The sequence below is a fragment of the Rhinoderma darwinii genome, chromosome 1, assembly GCF_050947455.1.
Source record: "Rhinoderma darwinii isolate aRhiDar2 chromosome 1, aRhiDar2.hap1, whole genome shotgun sequence".
Lineage (NCBI taxonomy): Eukaryota > Metazoa > Chordata > Amphibia > Anura > Rhinodermatidae > Rhinoderma > Rhinoderma darwinii.
The window spans coordinates 6,903,898-6,923,964 of record NC_134687.1 but is presented as its reverse complement, the minus strand read 5'-3'; the positions used below and the strand labels follow the sequence as shown (position 1 = coordinate 6,923,964).

Sequence of the window (20,067 nt, the reverse complement as noted above, 5' to 3'; positions counted from 1 at the left end):
TTTCTAGACCCAGCCCTACCCTTAGGGAGCTTAGCTCCTGGTACCAAATCAATTGCGCAATCGTTTTCTCTATGAGGAGGTAACACTTCGGAGGCCTCTTTAGAGAAAACATCAGCGAAGTCCTGAACAAACTCAGGTAGAGTGTTCACCTCCTCAGGGGGAGAAATAGAATTAACAGAAAAACATGACATCATGCATTCATTACCTCATTTGGTAAGATCCCCAGTATTCCAGTCAAACGTGGGATTATGCAACTGCAACCAGGGAAGGCCTAAAACCAAATCGGACGATAATCCCTGCCTCACCAGTACAGAGCACTGCTCCAAATGCATGGAGCCAACAAGGAGTTCAAAAACAGGGGTATGCTGTGTAAAATAACCATTAGCAAGAGGAGTGGAGTCGATACCCACTACCGGGACAGGTTTAGGCAAATCAATCAATGGCATAGCTAGAGACATAGCAAATTCCACAGACATAATATTAGCAGAAGACCCTGAATCCACGAAGGCACTTCCGGTAGCAGACCTACCACTAAAAGAGACCTGAAAGGGAAGCAAGATTTTATTACGTTTCATATTTACGGGAAATACCTGTGCGCCCAAGTGACCTCCCCGATGGTCACTTTGGCGCGGAAGTTCCTCCGACTGGTTATTCTTACGCCTAGGACATTTGTTCACTTGATGCTTGTCATCCCCACAGTAGAAGCAGAGACCATTCTTCCTGCGGAACTCTCTACGTTGTTGGGGAAACACGGAGACCCCGAGTTGCATAGGTACCTCCGAGTCTTCCGTGGAAGAATGAAGCAATGGAACCTCGGGTGGCATCATGGGGGAGTCAGAGGAGAAAACACAAAAACGTTCAAGTCGTCGTTCCCTGAGACGTCGGTCAAGTCGTACCGCTAAAGCCATAACCTGATCTAGGGAGTCAGAAGAGGGATAGCTAACTAGCAGGTCTTTCAGGGCGTTCGACAGACCCAATCTAAACTGGCACCTTAAGGCAGGGTCATTCCACCGAGAAGCTACACATCACTTCCTAAAGTCAGAACAATACTCCTCAACAGGTCTCTCACCCTGACGTAAGGTCACCAGCTGACTCTTGGCAAAGGCAGTCTTGTCAGTCTCGTCATAAATGAGCCCGAGAGCAGAAAAGAAAAGATCAATGGAGGAAAGTTCAGGGGCGTCAGGAGCCAAGGAGAAGGCCCATTCTTGGGGCCCGTCCTGGAGCCGGGACATAATTATACCCACCCGCTGGCTCTCAGAACCAGAGGAGAGGGGCTTTAAGCGAAAATAGAGCCTACAACTCTCCCTAAAGGAGAAAAAAGTCTTCCGGTCCCCTGAGAACTGGTCAGGCAACTTGAGGTGGAGTTCAAGAGGTGAGGTGAGGGGCACTATCAGGGTAGCATCAGGCTGGTTGTCCCTCTGAGCCAGGGCCTGGACCTGTAGGGAGAGGCCCTGCATTTTCTGAGCCAGGGTCTCAAGGGGGTCCATAGAGTGTCAGGGACCAGGGTAGACTAGGTATATGGGCTTGTGATTATGTAATGGTGGGGTAGGGAGACAGACAGGTGAGCCCTAATCTACCCACCACTCAGTCCCTGCCTACTTGCAACAACCCGCCCTAGGCGACGGGGTACAACTGGGCGACCGTCCCGACACTCAATAGGTGCACGACAGACAAACAGACAAGGGTACAAAGAAGCCGGGGAAATGGGGAAGTTGCCCACGGGAACACCGTGAGCAACAAGCGAGGTGAACGAGCTGAGTCAAACCAGGAGATGAGCGAGGTACAAAACGCAGAGCAGAAGAGTGGTCCGTAAAGCCAAGGTAAATAACAAGCAGAGGGTCAGTAGTTCAAGAAGCTGCAGCAGGGCCAGGAAACCAGCAGAGAAGAAACACAAGCAAAGGAGGAACAGGAAAGGCAGGTATAAATAGACAGAGGGCGGGAGCTATCTCCGTCTGGCCAGGCTATGATAGGCTCTCCCACTCCTAAGCCTGCCATCCTGAGTGGTGGAAGATGGAGTCAGTCTCACAGACATAGAAGCAGGTGCAGACTGATTACCTATGGGCGTTGACACAGAAGCTGTGTCTGGCAGATCCTTTACACATCCACTTCTCTTCGTTAACACCCAGATTCTGGCAGTGCACAGACACACAGCGTGTTCTCGAGAGATCACGCTGTGACGTCACTTCCTGCCCCAGGTCCTGCATCGTGTCGGACGAGCGAGGACACATCGGCACCAGGCGACAGAGGCTACAGTTGATTCTGCAGCAGCATCTGCGTTTGCAGGTAAGTCGATGTAGCCTCTGTCGCCTGGTGCCGATGTGTCCTCGCTCGTCCGACACGATGCAGGACATGGGGCAGGAAGTGACGTCACAGCGTGATCTCTCGAGAACACACTGTGTGTCTGTGCACTGCCAGAAGCTGGGTGTTAACGAAGAGAAGTGGATGATGCTGATTCGTCAGCATCATACACTTCTATTCACAATGCCCAGCTAGTAAAACAAGTAAAAACGCCCAGATGTTACACACACAATACACGCCCACTTGGACATAACTTTAAACACGCCCAGTTGTACTTAAAGAGGCTCTGTCACCAGATTTTGCAACCCCTGTCTGCTATTGCAGCAGATAGGCGCTGCAATGTAGATTACAGTAACGTTTTTATTTTTAAAAAACGAGCATTTTTGGCCAAGTTATGACCATTTTTGTATTTATGCAAATGAGGCTTGCAAAAGTCCAAGTGGGCGTGTTTAAAGTAAAACTCCAACTGGGCGTGTATTATGTGCGTACATCGGGGCGTTTTTACTTCTTTTACTAGCTGGGCGTTCTGACGAGAAGTATCATCCACTTCTCTTCAGAACGCCCAGCTTCTGGCAGTGCAGACACAGAGCGTGTTCTCGAGAGATCACGCTGTGACGTCACTCACAGGTCCTGCATCGTGTCGGACGAGCGAGGACACATCGGCACCAGAGGCTACAGTTGATTCTGCAGCAGCATCGGCGTTTGCAGGTAAGTCGCTGTAGCTACTAGGTGACATGCGCACCGCACTATCGGAGGTTCGGGCGTGGCCAAACCCAGTCCCGGCCACGAACGGCAAGTGCGCGCTCCCCATTGGACAGCGCAGACCGGCATATGTGAGTAAACATATTATAATGTCTTTTGACCCATTAACGCTTCAGTCTTTCACTTTCAGCGAATTGGCATTAAGATAATACCACATGATAGCTCAAGTGTTTACATATAGAAAGTTAAAAAGTGCGGTGCGCATGTCCGGATCTCGTGGTACGCGTCCAGAGACCGGATATGCGCCGCAGCACTGGAGGACGGAAGTGGGGCCTGCCACACTTCCGTTTGCGCCGTCGGATGCGCGCCATGCGCCCTTGGACAGGGCAGAGTGTATGCAGAAAACATCTTGATTACATTACAGACGGGGGATATATATAGGGCGCCCACTGGACAGGCACACTACACCCCTTGAGGAAGCGGACATCCGCGAAACGCGCGTCGGGGCGCACACAGTAATCATCAGGACATAGCTTAGGACACTTCATGGGTAAGAATATCCTGGCCATCCCTGCCTTTCAGGGCATGGTTTAGTCTCACTCTTCAGCACACTGCTTTTTATGGACTATTTATGTCCCTTATTAAACATTAACAGATGCATTGAGTTCTATTCTCCATACCTTATACCAGTTATATTCTTACTGCTAACCTATACAACTAGGGTATACTATTTATGACTTCAACTTACCTGATGTATTCCTATGTCACTTACTACTGAGTCTCTCCTGTTATACATATCTTTTTAAATGTTTGTTATCTTGCATATTTAAATAAAGTTCTTTTTTGACCATATATCGGCTACAGACTCTGTTTTGCTTATATCTATACATCTATTACAGAGTTGCCTTACCAATACATATGGGAGGATGTTCCTTGGGACAATACCTAGCCCAATATACTTGTTTCCTTCTGGAGGCAACTAGTTATAGACTGTGCAAGAACCCTGATGAGCCCTTTTGAGACTTTGTGGGTCATACAATTTCTGCTCTTCCACTCATTATTTGTTATCAAGACATCTAAGTTCTCCCCTGCCCCACAACATCTGTGACACTTCTTTACTACCCATTTAGTGACTTCAGTTGCCATAAGTAAGCCAGAAATGGCCCCATATCATTCCCCCATAACAGAACATCTACTGCTGATTCCCCGGTAACAATGTGTTAGACCCAGATGCCCCTAAGTGTTCCTGCCCCAGAGGTCCACAAATGTGCCTAAGATTGCCACAGTAAAATAAAAAATGTCTTCAGTCATTCTAGGGCCTCTACAGCAGGAAATGAGAGAGTGTGATCTAATACCAAGAGGCCAGTTGTGGTCATCATCAGGGCCGCCATCAGGGGGGTATTAGGGGTAGTGGTGTGAGGGGCCCGGCCAAACCTAATTGAAAGGGGGGCCCGGCAACTGCCGCGACATTCTTTTGGTAGGAAAAAACGGGCCCCTGCAATGGGGCCCGTTTTTTTCACCAAAAGAATGTCGTGAGCTGCTGCTGCTGCTGCGGGCCCCCTCCCCTCGTCATGGGGGGCAGTCAAACCGTCCGCCCGCGCGCGCGCACCCGATCGCGCGCACAAGGAAACTCCCGCACTCGCGAGCGCGCACCCATGAACGCCCGCACTGGAGACCGCCCGCGGACACACATGGACAAAACTTACCTGGACGTCTGGACCGAAGACCTCGCCTGGAAGACATCGCCGGAAGAGGACTGGAGTGGGAGCAGCTCTTCTGACACAGTGAGTAAATTATCTCAAAGTGCTGATCATGTATGGCCCTGTTCACACAGTATTTTGCAGGCAAAAAAAAATCTGCCTCAAAATTCCTTAAAGAATTTTGAGGCAGATTTTGACCTGCCCACACTATCTTGCCGCGTTTTTTTGCTGCGTTTTTGCCCGCGGCGATTGAGGACAGCTGACAAAAAACGCAGCGAAAAATGCATTTTCTGCCTCCCATTGATTTCGATGGCAGGTCAGAGACGGAACCGCGGCAAGAAAGGACGTGCTGCTTTTCCTTTTTTCCGGGACTGGCTCCCATTGATTTCAGATTAAATCAATGGGAGGCGGTTTTGGAAGTTGTTTGGTGCTGATTCTGACGCAGTGTCCGGGTCAATATCAAGGCACAAAAACTCTGTGAACTGGGCCTTATTGTTAGGGCTTATTCAGACGAACGTGTAATACATCCGTGCAACGCGCCTCGCACGGACCTATGTTACTCTATGGGGTCGTGCAGACTGTCAGTGATTTTCACGCGCCTCGCACGGACCTGTGTTACTCTATGGGGCCGTTCAGACTGTCAGTGATTTTCACGCAGCGTGTGTCCGTGTGTCCGCTGCGTAAAACTCACGACATGTCCTATATTTGTGCATTGTTCGCGCATCACGCACCCATTGAAGTCAATGGGTGCGCGAAAACCACGCAGCCGCGCATCATACGCTGCTGACACACGGAGCTGTTATGGACCTTTTGCATGCGCAAAACGCCACGTTTTTTGCGCGTGCAAAAAGCACACGCTTGTGTAAATCCGGCCTTAGGGTAGGAACACACTAGGCGTGAACGCTGCGGATTTTATGCAACACGTTTTATTGTGGAAAATCCGCAGCGTATTACAGTCGCAGCAGAGTGGGTGGGATTTGAACAAATCTCATCCACACGCTGCAAAAATAATGGACCTGCAGTGTGGCTTTTTGGCTTTTTAAGCCGCAGCGTGTCAATGTATTCTGTGGAATCGCCGCTCCTCTGTTGCGGAAATGCTGCGGTTCTGCCGCAAAAATCACACATGAGAAAAAAAAAAGGTACTTTTTTAAATTTATAAAAAAGTCTAGACTTGCCCCGGCCGTAGTCCTGGTGACGCGATCCTCTATTCTTAGCGCAGCCCCGCCTCCTGTCATGACGTTTCATACCATGTGACTGCTGCAGCGGTCACATGGTCTACAGCGTCATCCCAGGAGGCGGGGCTACGTTCAGAAGAGAGAGATGCGTCACCAGTACTACGGCCGGGGCAAGTCTAAACTTTTTTTTCCCTGCAGGATTCCCGCAGCGGACACGCCTCACGAAACCTGCGCCACTATTTGGTGCGGTTTTGCTGGCAGAATTCCCTGCGGCTACCGGGGTGGATAAGCTGTGTAGTCTTACTCAGCATATCCGCCTAGTGTGTCCCTTATGATGTCGCTCCTGGAGCTGCTGCCGGTCTCTAAATAGGCAGTTGGTTCAATAGAATTTGGAATTATTTTTTTTTGTGAACCAGCTTAAAAAAATACAAAACTTTTGTGTTAGGGCCTGTTCACATCACCGTTCGCTTCCGCTCCGGGGTTCCGTCTGAGGTTTCTGTCGGGTGAACCCCGCAACGGAAAGTGAAAGTGACAGCACAGCTTCCGTTTCAGTCACCATTGATCTCAATGGTGACGGAAACATCGCTAATGGTTTCCGTTCGTCACCATTCCGGCTGGTTTTCGGACGGAATCAATAGCGCAGTCGACTGCGCTAATGGTGACTGAAACGGAAGCTGTGCTGTTGCTTTCACTTTCCGTTGCGGGGTTCACCCGACGGAAACCTCAGACGGAACCCCGGAGCGGAAGCGAACGGTGATGTGAACAGGCCCTAACACAAAAGTTTTGTATTTTTTTAAGCTGGTTCACAAAAAAAAATAATTCCAAATTCTACTGGACCAACTGGCTATTTAGAGACCGGCAGCAGCTCCAGGAGCGACATCATAAGGGACACACTAGGCGGATATGCTGAGTAAAACTACACAGCTTATCCGCCCCGGTAGCCGCAGGGAATTCCGCCAGCAAAACCGCACCAAATAGTGGCTCAGGTTTGGTGAGGCGTGTCCGCTGCGGGAATCCTGCAGGGAAAAAAAAGTTTAGACTTCCCCCGGCCGTAGTCCTGGTGACGCATCTCTCTCTTCTGAACGTAGCCCCGCCTCCTGGGATGACGCTGTAGACCATGTGACCGCTGCAGCAGTCACATGGGATGAAACGTCATGACAGGAGGCGGGGCTGCGCTAAGAATAGAGGATCGCGTCACCAGGACTACGGCCGGGGCAAGTCTAAACTTTTTTATAAATGTAAAAAAGTACCTTTTTTTTTCTCATTTGTGATTTTTGCGGCAGAACCGCAGCATTTCCGCAACAGAGGAGCGGCGATCCCACAGAATACATTGACACGCTGCGGCTTAAAAAGCCACACTGCAGGTCCATTATTTTTGCAGCGTGTGGATGAGATTTGTTCATATCTCATCCACTCGGCTGCGACTGTGATACGCTGCGGATTATCCACAATAAAATGTGTTGCATAAAATCCGCAGTGTTCATGCCGAGTGTGTTCCTACCCTAAGGCCGGATTTACACGAGCGTGTGCTTTTTGCGCGCGCAAAAGCGTGGCGTTTTGCGCTTGCAAAAGGTCCATAACAGCTCCGTGTGTCAGCAGCGTATGATGCGCGGTTGCGTGATTTTCGCGCAGCCGCCATCATTATGACACTCTGTTTGTATGTTTGTAGCACGCGGTGCTTTTCTGTTTTCATTCATAGTTTATACGGCTGCGGAAGTGCTGGGCGGGATTTTCACGCACCCATTGACTTCAATGGGTGCGTGATGCGCGAACAATGCACCAATATAGGACATGTCGTGAGTTTTACGCAGCGGACACACGGACACACGCTGCGTGAAAATCACTGACAGTCCGCACGGCACCATAGAGTAACATAGGTCCGTGCGAGGTGCGTGAAAATCACGGGCGTTGCACGGATGTATTACACGTTCGTCTGAATAAGCCCTAACAATAAGGCCCAGTTCACAGAGTTTTTGGGCTTTGATATTGACTCGGACGCTGCGTCAGAATCAGCACCAAAAAACTTCCAAAACCGCCTCCCATTGATTTAATCTGAAATCAATGGGAGCCAGTCGCGGAAAAAAGAAAAAGCAGCACGTCCTTTCTTGCCGCGGTTCCGCCTCTGACCTGCCATCGAAATCAATGGGGAGCAGAAAATGCATTTTTCGCTGCGTTTTCAGTCTGCTGTCCTCAATCGCCGCGGGCAAAAAACGTGGCAAGATAGTGTGGGCAGGTCAAAATCTGCCTCAAAATTCGGTGCGCGGTTCCAGGCGGTCACCGGTGCGCATGCGCGGGAGTTTGTGGGTGCGCGTGATCGGTCGCACGGGCGGCGGTGTTTGACGGCCACCATGCTACCCAGGGCCACCATCAGGGGGGGGTATTAGGGGTACTGATGTGAGAGGCCCGGCCAAACCTAATTGAAAGGGGGGCCCGCAGCTCATGACATTCTTTTGGTGAAAAAAACGGGCCCCATTGCAGGGGCCTGTTTTTTTTCTACTAAAGGCAAGTCGCGGCAGTTTGCCGGGCCCCCCTTTCAATTAGGTTTGGCCGGGCCTCTCACATCAGTACCCATAATACCCCCCCTGATGGCGGCCCTGGGTACCATGATATAGTGCTGGACGGAGTACCGTTAACAGGCGGTGCCACGGTAGGGGGGCCCAGAAAATTTAGCTGTAGGGGGCCCTGAAATTCCTGATGGCGGCCCTGGTCATCATCAGCGAATGCGATCGGGACAGGTATCTTCTCAAACTCAGCAGAATTTCTTCATCAGTCGAAACCTTTATTCTCCGAGGGTACGAAAAAAAACGAGCTAAGAAGTCACATCAGGTTACGGGAAGTTACTGCTTGGCCTCAAGTAACCAGCTGCACAAAAGGCTGAAAGACCAAGTGTCCCCGGGCATCAGAGACTGGAACACATCTAATAGCGTGGGCATCACAAAGCTTCTCAGAATTGCTGCTCCATCTGTTCCTTCCTTTTCATTTGGGCTCTGCCCATCAAGGAGCGTTCTGATGAAGCCGACCATGTTATTTATAGCGGGGCCGTTCTCGGGTCACAACAAATATCTTCTCAAAGTCACATCCAGTTCTTCCATGTTAGGCATTTATGGAGGAGAACACTTCCCGGCAGATTGCTTCTTCTGCAGCAGGCTCTGTACTTGAGCTTGACATCTTCTTGCCGTGACCTTGCTCTGCCCTGAATGTGATATGATGGCGCAGCAGCCTGATCACATCAACGGAGACCGACTTCAGCGGGCAAAGATCTCGGCACTTTTTATTCTAAAACTTTATGGTTAAAGGGAAATTTTTTATTGTTTCTCTTAATATAGAGAAGCCACAACCTTGAAGGAATCTTCCGGTCATCGCATAATGTTACATTGATGACCCCTCGATAGGAGATTAGTGATGGCCGGGTCTGAAGATTATGGAATAAAATAGTTTTAATCCCAATTTTTTTTAATTTTTGTCAAATTTTCTAAACCGATCCCACCTTGGGTGGAGCTTAGTTGTCACGTGACTCACATTATAGCGTGCAGTAGAGCAGTGACCTCCAGCTGTTGCAGAACGACACTTTCCAACCTCAGGACTGTTAGAGCATGATGAGAGTTGTTGTTCTGCAACAGCCGGACAGCCACAGGTTGGAGATCATGGAGGTGGAGAATGTGAAATCACATAAGTGAGTGATTCTTGACTGGTGTAGATAAACGTGTCATGGAGATGACAGCCACGAGCTGCTACAATGTAGGAACCATACTGTAACCTTGACTATGAATATAGAGGGCATTACAATGCCTGGGTAGGGGCTCCTTCACACTTGATAAATGAAAATATGAATGAAATAAATGTGTAATATTAATCTTTTTTTCGTTTTACAAATTATTTTATTTTTCTTCCGTATTTTGTTATAAGTTGTCGGCTTTTTTTCTATATTTGTTCAGTTTTTTGTTTAAGGGTACACAGTTTTTTTTTTTGCTGTTATTGTAGGGCTATGTTCACACAATCCAGATTTGTTGCAAAAAAATTCCACGACTTGAAATCAGTTCCATATATCTGAATGGGGTTGTTTCTGCAGCAGGAGTTTGTGTTTTGTTCAGGTGATTGGGACAGTTACAGAAATTTCTGCACCAAATCTGCCGCGTGTGAATATATCCTGTGGCTCCTGAAATTCGGATGTAAAAAAACAACAAAAGTGAGCCATGAAAAAACGTAACACGCATTTTTAAATTTAACCTATTGACTTCTATTGGCTAAAAACGGTTCCCATACTGATCATTGCGCGTATTGGAAAAAACGCATGTACAAAAAACGGAAACGCGAATAAAACAATTTAAAATGTATTGGCACCATTTTTTCGATGAAGAAGAAAAAACTAATATGTGTCACGCCTGTGGGATATGTGGACCCCCTAGGCCGCTCTGCCGTAGCGGAGAAGTGGCTGGCCAAACAACAGTCAATAACAGTCTCTGGGGTTAGAGTACCTGGGGAGAAGCAGGCACGTGGTGTAGCAGACACTTGCCTCAGATGATGCTGGGCGTGGCAGAAGACACTGGACATGGCAGAAGTCACGGAACGTGGCAGATGGAACAACACGACTCGAACACTATGATACAGCTCAGGAAAAAACGCAGTGTCGGGATATAGGATACAGGTAGCAGGATACGGGAACACTGAGAGCAGGATACAATTATGAAGGGCATAGCCCCTTTATATAGTCCAGGAAGTAAGGGGATAGGTTAGGGAACACTTCTTGTTGGTGCCTGCACTGGCCCTTTAAGGCAGGGGATGCGCGCGCAAACCCTAGAAGTTGGAGAGTGCAGCTGCGTGTGTTGGCATCTCCTGGGAGGGAGACGCCCACAAGCCTTCAGTGTCTGCCGGTGAGCACTGCGAGCCGACGGTCAGCGACCGAGGACACAACAGTATGGATCCAAAATACAGAAGTGTGAATGAGCCCTAAAGGACAAATACAAACACTAAAAGCCACATTAACTAATCCAATGATGATAATATTTCAGCTTAAAGGGGGTTTCCATCCCATATCAAACATTAGTAAATCAGAAGCCATATCCAATGTTCATTTACTTGCAGTTTTCTTATATTGATTTCATTGACAATCAAGTGTTCATGACACTGGGGGAGGGGTGGAAGAGGGCGATCGATCCTCTAGAGGTCACAGGAAGTGCTTTGAAGGATCTCAGTGACAACTGCAGAGGACACAGGATGACGGAGACACTTTTCTCTCCCTCTCTTGGTTGGCTTACTTTAGACCAATATTTTGCGCAAACATTTTGTCGCTCTTTGGTGCATTCAAGTCACGCCCCTTTCACAAAGCCACGCCCCCTTCGCAAAGCCACACCCTTTTCTAGACACTTTTCAAAACTGTCTGTTAAGGTCCAAAAAGTGTCTATAACACATAATAAATCTGTTTTTTGGTGCAAATTGGGGCAGATTTATTAAGACTGGCATTTTATATGTTGAATAGTGCCAAAAGTCACACGCCTGGTAATAAATTTTGCTTTTATCGGACTGTCCTAAAGTTAGAAAATGAAATCTACACCCGCTGTGAGCAGGCCTAGATTTGCGACAAAATTTGCGCAATCTTTCGGCTTTAATAATAAAAATAATAATAATCATCTTTATTTATATAGCGCCAACATATTACGCAGCACTTTACAATTTAGAGGGGACATGAAACAAACAATATCAGACATTACATAGTGACAAAGCTCATTTACAATTCAAATCAGACTTTAGTATTAATAAATCTGTCGGAAAAGGTGGAGACCACCACGCCGCCGGTAAACTCCGCCCACTTTTATCTGCCAAGAAAAGTTGTAAATATGAAATGCGCCACGATTTGCGACTGTTTCAAGCAAAAATCAGGCGCAAAGATAAACTCTCCCTATGGATGCAGAATTGTAATAAATCTCCCCCACTGTACGAGTATTAGATGATGGGAACCTGAGTCATCACATAACACGGTCAGTGAATTATTACGATCCACATGGCTGTATTTCCATGTCAGACGCGGATTCCGCTCCGAGGATAAAATGTCTGATTAACATGAAACTTTTTCACTCCAGCCGAGCAGAACGGACGCCTATAGAAAGTAGCCTGTACTATACTGCCCTCTAGTGGTTATCCCTGTAATGGCATGTGCCTTCTGAAGGATCTGATTTGTTTCGGTAGATACCATGGTATTATTTATACGGCACAGGACTGTTGTTATGGTGTAGTACAGATGTAGCCAAGTTTATCTTGACTCCGATAACTCGCTGCAGCATGATATCACCCAACAAAAGCCATTGAAAAGTTATTTAAAAAGTCAGGTTAAAGTTTCCTGACACTGTATCTAATGCAGTAAAAGCTGAGGGCTTGGAGCAGCGCTGCTTGAGCCCGCAGATCGAAATCCGCCCATTTAACAACTTAGATGCGGCGCTCAATAGTAAGCGCCGCATCTGAGTGGTTTTGGTGGGAGGGTGCCAATGACTTCTAACAAAGCCCCCCAGGCCTGCCTCTAGTTGATGCCTGTTAGGTCGTGCCCGAGACATGGCCTAATAGATACCTGTCCATACGGACCGGCAGTAATACACTGCAATACAGAAGTACTGCAGTGTATGATAAAAAGCGATCAAACGATCGCATAGTGAAGTCCCCTAGTGGGACTAATCAAAAAGTAAAAAAAAAAGTTTAATAATAAATAAATAAAAACCCTAAGTAAAAAAAATTAAAAACAATGCCAGAATTGCTGTTTCCTGTGAATCCTGCCTTCAACAAAATGTGCTAAAGAGTTATCAAAAAGTTGCACGTCCTATAAAATGGTACCAATAAAAACTACAGGGTCGTCACGCAAAAAAAAAAGCCCTAATACAGCTGCATCGGCGGAAAAATAAAAAAGTTATGGCTCTTGAAATATGGAGACACAAAAACAAATAATTTTGAAAAAACTGAGTTTTCACTGTGTAAAGGTAGTAAAACATAAAAAAATCTATATACATTTGGTATCTCTGCAATCGTAACAAACCGCTTAATAAAGTTATTTGTTCTTTTCACCACACGGTAAACGGCGTACATTAAGGACAGAAAAAAAGAAAGGCGAAATTGCTGTTTTTTTTCTATTACCCCCAAAAAAAGTTAATAAAAGTAAATCAATAAATTCTATGTACCCCAAAATGGTGCTATTAAAAGTACAACTTGTCCCTCAAAATACAAGACCTTATACAGATATGTGGATGCAAAAATAAAAAAGTTATGGATCCTTGAATGCGACGATGGAAAAACGAAAAAATGGCTTGGTCATTAACGCCTAAAATAGGCTGGTCACTAAGGGGTTAATGCTGTCAGGGTTGGTTATTCAGGACCGGCCTTAGCTTATATAAAATAAATTTTTAGTGGTCCCCAGAATGTTTTTTTTGGTGCTCTGCCTCAAGCACGGTCAGAGACTTACAATTTGAGCTGTGATTTTCACGCAGACACAACTCTGCTGCATTGGGAAAAACACATTAGGCACATCATGTTAATTCTTGCCGTATTGTCGGAACTTTCCCCACTTTTCTTGTTTTTACATACATTTTTGTGTAGTAACGTGGTCCACAATGTGCGCTTACAACGAAGCTCCGAAGTTTGGCCCAAAAAAACAACAACTTATAGCTTAAAGGGGAACTCCAGCCTCCAGCATGTTTCGCCTGCCCGCTGTGCCCGGCTGTTTCCGTCAGCCCCATAGACTTCGAATGTAGTGGCACCGCGCAGACCCAGCCTCCGCTCCATTCACACTCTTCCTAGCCGTTATCTTGGGCTGTTGGGAAAGGGGGAGCCATTCTATCAATTAGTGCGGGGTCCCAGCGGTCAGACCCCATCGATCTACCATTTTCACCTATCCAGTTGATAGGTAAAAAATGCTGGGGCTGGAATACCCCTTTAATCCTATCTGAAAATACAAATCAAGTGCTTTGTACTTTACTCCTGACCGGAGATCTCCACCATGGTCCTGGCTGCCTGCGGTAATGGGCAGACACCTCATGCTTCTGTTTCTCCTCAATGTTGCTAGCAGGGGGCGCTATTCTCTGATCACTACATTCGACATGGGAAGCGCTCATGTTTATTGCGTCCCTCCTAAGATGCATCTGTTCTCCCTGGAATCTGTAACCTGCGTCGGTTATGGCTGGATACAGATTCCACTTGACATCCAGCGTGCAGCAAAAGTAACAGCAGCAAAAGCAAGAGGAGATACGAGTGACCAAGGGAATATAGGAAGAAAAACATAGGATGTAGGTAAGCAGAAAACATTAAATATATGCAGAGATTTTCTGAAAGTGGAAAAACTTTACAGGTACAATGTAAGAAGGAAGGGGAGAAGTGCTCAAATGATAACACCAAACAGTGTCCAAATAATACTGCACACCCAAATAATGCTTTATATACAGTATACGGGGGGGGGGGGGGCAGGGAAAACACCCCTGGTTTCCCATGTGTGGCTCGTACAGCATCCTGCTTATCGAGCCTCATTCATCAACACTGTTTTAGGCCAGGTTCCCATGGGACGGATATGCTGCGTAAAAATGGAACCTGCAGGACATTCCGTCGGAAAAAATTTCACCAAATTGTGGTGCGATTTTTCAGATTGAAATTCCGCTGCAGATGAAAGCCGTTCATGCTTACCCCCTCCCTCCTCTGACGTCCGCTATGGCCTCCCTGGATAACGTTGCAGGCCATGTGATGCTGCAGCCTGTGTTTGGCTGCAGCGGTCACATGGGATACAACGTCATCCCAGGAGGCTGGACTGCAGGAAGAAGGAGTGCGGTCTGGGTAAGTATTTTTTTTTCTGCCGGCGTTGCGATCTTTTTGCGGCGTAATCGTGGCGTTTACGTTGCAAAAGTCGCAACACTTGTCTTTCTGTTGCAGGTTTTGTATCCCCTTGAATTCTATGGGGAAAACCCGTAACGGGAAAGCATAAGAAACGCAGCATAAATGAACATGCTGTGGAAATAAACTCTGCACTGCAGGTCAAATTATTAACGTTTACGCTGCGGTTTTTTTTCCGCAGCGTGGGCATGAGATTTACTAAATCTCACCCACTTTGCTGCTACTGTAAATGCTGCGGAATTTCCACACACAATGTCGTTCCGGAAATTCCGCAGCATTTACGCTACGCGGGAACCCGGACTTAGAGTTACACTGCCTTTGGACGGATTGGGTGTCCAATGTTCTTTGATGAGCCACGGCCGTGTACGTGGATATCTTCGATCAATTTTACATACCGTTAACTGATCACGAGTGCGAGTATGGTTTCTCTCAACTAGACTGGGGACTTGCTATACGTCACTGGGCCGAGTTCATGTGCCATCCACAGAAGAACATGCGGTCGTTGCATCCACAGCCACCAGACATAAAGGTGTGCAACGTTTATCTGTGGGGTTACCTGTAGGGTCGGGTTTATGAAACAAATTCCCAGACAGCGCCCGAACCGAAACAATAAAACAACATTAGTGTCTGGATTATGGAACGCGCGCAGATTGTGTTCCTGAACATTATAAGACGGGCACGACTTTGCATAGCCGCTGACGGAAATCATTTCCAGCATCTCCTGTAACGGGTAAGTTTGTCACTTCTCCATTCACCATTATTCTGTACACATGGGATTCAAGGTTCCGTTTTTCGTGGCCGACCCTTTAGTTACCAAATGGTATTTCAAGTGGAGGAACAAGATGACTATTCGGTCTCTTTATGGACCTCCCGGGTGCATCTGCTCACATTCACTTATAGCAAACAGAGATCTTAAAAATGAGAAATTAAATCACAAAGTGTATTAGGAAGTTGTAGAACTTTTTTTATTATACAATATTAAAGCTTTATTTACATAAAACCAGAAAGTCCATTTACTCTGACCCTGCTTAGAGTCACAGCAGCTCAGTGATTGGCAGCGCTGGGGTCCTGGGTTCAAATCGACCAAGAGCAACATCTGCATGAAGTTGTAGGTTCTCCCCAAGTTTGTGTGGGTTTCCAAGAGGTTTTCCGGTTTCCTATCACACTCCAAAATATACAGATAGGTCTATTGGCTTTCTATGAAATTGGCCCTAGTGTATGCGAGAGAGAAAAATTAGATTGTGAGTTTTGTTGTCACTTGGCACAGAGTTGTGCAAAATTTTAAACTCAGCTCTGCTGCATCTGTGCGGAATTTACTGAACTGCCAGATAACCAGGTAAAAAGTAATAATTTTATCCTTTGCTGCCACCTTGTGGCTATTAAACAAACTGCATATATCTGTGTTTTCATGAATTGAGCATGGCGACTGTTCTTACTAATGATAAGTGTGTCTATGGCTCAGGCAGGGTTTATGAGATGCAGCACAGCTGAGTTTGTGAGATGCAGCAGAGCTGAGAGGTTGTCCATTGGCTTTCCTGGAAAGACAGATATCGCCGAGATACGTATGAAAATAATTTGACAGAAAAAGGAGCCTGAGGGACTGAAGAAATTAAAAAAAACATACACTGGAGGACATACAAATGTGCAGATTACAGAAACGTTCTCTTCATTTACACTAAGGTTAAGTAGTAATTAATGCAACACCTACATATGGAGCAGACTTTACTGCAATGAGCAAAATAATACTGGCTCTGGAATAACAAGAGAAGTCGCAGCGGTGTGCGGTACATTGACGATGTGCAGTAAATTTACCTCAAAGGAATGTCTATATTATCTACATAAGTGATGTAACTACAGGGGTACAGCGGTCTGATTATGTGCTCGAACTTAAGGGTTTTTCTGAGGTCTGAATTTAGGGATCTGTTTTGTGGCCGAATACATTTTGGAGTCTGCTCCAGTGTCTGAGTAATTTAGGAGTCTGGTCTGGAGTATGAATTAGTTTAAGGGTCTGGTCTAAAGTCTTAAAGAGTAACTAAATGATCAACAAACTTTTGACATGTCAGAGGTTTTGATTGGTGGGGGTCCGAGCACTGAGACCCCAACTAAGCGACAGAAGCACTCGTGTGAACTCTCAGCCACTTCGTGTCTGTTCGGCTTTTTCCGGAAATCAATGTAGCGGAGTACGGACTAAATAGAAAGTCTATGAGCCCGTATTCCGATACATCGGCTTTCCGGAAAAAGCCGAACAGACACAAAGCGGTTGAGCGCTCACACGAGTGCTTCTGCTGCTTCGATTTAGCGATTGGTGGGGGTCTCAGTGCTCGGACCCCCACCAATCAAAACTTCTGACATCTCACTATGTCATGTCAGAAGTTTGTCAAACGTTTAGTTACCCTTTAATTAAATTTGGTGCCTGAGATCTGCATACATTTTGGGGTCTGCTCTGGAGTCAGAATTAGGCCCCATGCACACGACCGTAACAATCATCCGTAATTGCAGACACTTGCAGACACTTCTATTGTCCACGGACTGTAGAAATCCTCTGCAAAACAAAGGACATGTCCTATCTTTTGCTTTTCACGGACCGTGCTCCATACTTTATATGGTAGCACAACCCGCAAATGCAGGTGGCTGTCTGCGGCTATCAGCAGGGCCGGTAGTGCCCGCAATCACGGACCTTGATTGTGGGCACAGTCGCGTGCATGGGGGTCGAGTTTGGAATCTGAATTAATTTTAGGGTTGGATCTTAGGGTCTAACTCTCACGGGGAGGGGCATTTAAAGGTTTGGTCGGGGGCTTCAGCAATTTCTTGTTCGTCGGCCTGTGCCCAACCGCCTTAGACTAAGTTTACAAATTAGGAAACATTTCTGAAAATGTCCTTCCGGTCATAGAAAGTGGCACAACTGTTATTCGACCTTCCCAATATTCGCAGAATTAACTGTAGACGGACTGAAATTTGGCGCAACTATTATATATTGGTGTGTAACCAGCAGCTGTGAGACGCAGAGCATAAAGGGGCGGCAGATGCGGGCTAAGCAAAGATGGTGGAAAATAAACAAATTAATGCGTTCCCGCTATTTTACTTCTACAATGTATGGTTGGCCTGACTTTGTGTTGCCCGGATGAGAAGCTTTATTAAAGCGGCGCCTGCTGGTCAGATATTAGACCACACCCCCAAATTGAAATGTTTTGCACCCGAGGAGAACATGGCGGCCACTGAGATAGAATTAGAGTGCTGGGTCATGAAGCTCGTCCTATGGAAGGAGTCCGGAAGCTTCCAGATGTTCTTCTCATAGATTGTTGGGTCGGGTCCACCACGTCCGCCATACCGGAGCCTATTCCGACGCGCTTGGAGATCGAGATTTCAACTGTGGAAATAGAAAAATAATGAAACAATGTGAAATCAGTGAAGGGAACAGATAATAACGAGTTCTCTCAACATCTTTTATCAGATTCGGTGCTGATTAATTTCACAATATCTCTTTATAGAGTTTATGGCCTTTTTTACGCCGCCCTTGCCACTTTTGTAAAACTGGGGTGTGGCTTCACAAAAGGGGCGGGGTCACTGCGGCCTGACAAATTTATTATTATTAAAAAACTGGCATAAATTATAGTGGAAATCTCCCAGGTGGTGTAGATTTCACTCCGTGAGTTGTGACAAGGGAGAGGCCAGTGTTGGGTCTCATACCTTGCCCCCCTCAATCAGACTATGGGGCACTGTTATGGGCACACTGTTACTGTTATGGGGTTATTGTGGCTGTCAAGATTATAGCAGCAGTATAAAAGTTACTGTTATGGGGCACTATAGCTGTCACTGTTATAGCAGCAGTGTAGTAATCACTGTAATGGGGGCAGTGTGGTTGTCTGTTATAGCTGCACTGTTATGGGGGCATTGTGACTAACACTGGTATTGGTGCAGAGAAGTTGTCACTGTTTTAAGCACACTGTGGCTAACACTGTTATGAGGGCACTGTGACTGTTACTGTTATAGGGCACTGTGGCTAACACTGTTATGGGGCACTGTGACTGTTACTGTTATGGGGCACTGTGACTGTTACTGTCATGGGGCACTGTGGCTGTTACTGTCATGGGGCACTGTGCTTGTCAATGTTAGGTGGGCACAGTGATAGAATCAGTGTAGTTGTTACTGTTATATGCTTCCTGAGACTGTCATTGTTAGGGGGGTACTGTGGCTTTCATTCTTACAGGTGGTCATAGTATTTGATGGCAGGATTTATGTATCATCTCCTGCTTTGCTGAGGTGATTTCTTATAGTGTGCACTGCAGATAGACCACTAATGTACATTGTAAATACATTCTAAGATTGAAGTACCCCCTCACCTGTGTCGTCTCGGTGGCGTCCAGCTCTATAGGTTCCTGGTCTGTGTTTCTCATAAATTTCTCTATTATCCTGCAAAATATAAAACACAATTATGTGAGTGTTCACCTGTCACATACGTCACGCTCTACAGAGCGAGGGAGCAGTGGCGTAACTACCGCCGTAGCAGCAGTAGCGGCTGCTACGGGGCCCGCGGCATGAGGGGGCCCGTGTCGCCCGCCGGCACGGGCCCCCACCATGGCCGGAGGCTCCGCTAGCAGCCGCTATGGCTGCTACAGCGGGACGCCACTGAACACTACGGCAGAGCAGGGAGGTATCTCCCCGCTCTGCCATTAACTGGTTCCCAACTGCTGGCTGTATTTTTACGGCCAGCGGTCAGGGTCCTTAAAACCCGAGCCATAGACTTTCTACGGCTCGGGTTTTAACTTGCTGCCCGCGCGATCGGGCAGCTGAATGTCGGGTCTCCGGCTGTCAGTGACTGCCGGGGACCCTGAGGAGAGGATAGAAGCTTTCGCTGCTTCTGTCTTCTCCGATCACTTGTACACAGCGCTGAATGCGCGCTGTGTACAGGATTAGAGACAGCAGCAGCGGCGCTGTCTCTATTCCTCCCGGTGATCATGTGACTGGTCACATGATCACCGGGTACTGTTAGTGGCAGGCTACTGCTGGGTCTAACTAGACCCAGCACAGCTCTATTAGTGACAATCGTCACTATGAGAGGGCTGATTTCCCTGCTGGGCTGCCCCAGTTACAGTGGCAAAAGATGGTATAAAAGAAAGAAAAAAAATATGGACAGACCATAGTAATAAAAAAATAGTAAAGTAAAGTGCAAAAAAAAATTAAATAATAAATACACATAAAATACCCACCCCAAAAAAAAAACGTTCCCCCCCGCCAATCATTGTTGTAACGCTAGCGCTGACCCAATTACCCTAATATAGACATGTAATATATAAAGATTTACGGTAGACAATGGCGATCACAAATAAAAGGTCTAT

General features: G+C 46.8%; 1 protein-coding gene across 1 annotated transcript in view; it reads right to left on the bottom strand.

Moving 5' to 3' along the window:
• Positions 1–17,127: 17,127 nt before the first annotated feature.
• The window catches only part of SIGLEC1 (sialic acid binding Ig like lectin 1), a 123,542-nt gene continuing 120,602 nt past the window's right edge, over positions 17,128–20,067 (bottom strand). Inside the window, exons 23-24 of the mRNA XM_075855560.1 lie at positions 19,072–19,141; positions 17,128–18,098 (exon numbers count right to left, since the gene is read on the bottom strand). Coding sequence (XP_075711675.1) covers positions 18,066–18,098; positions 19,072–19,141 — 103 coding nt within the window. The 3' untranslated portion in view covers positions 17,128–18,065. The remainder of the gene's footprint in view (positions 18,099–19,071; positions 19,142–20,067) is intronic.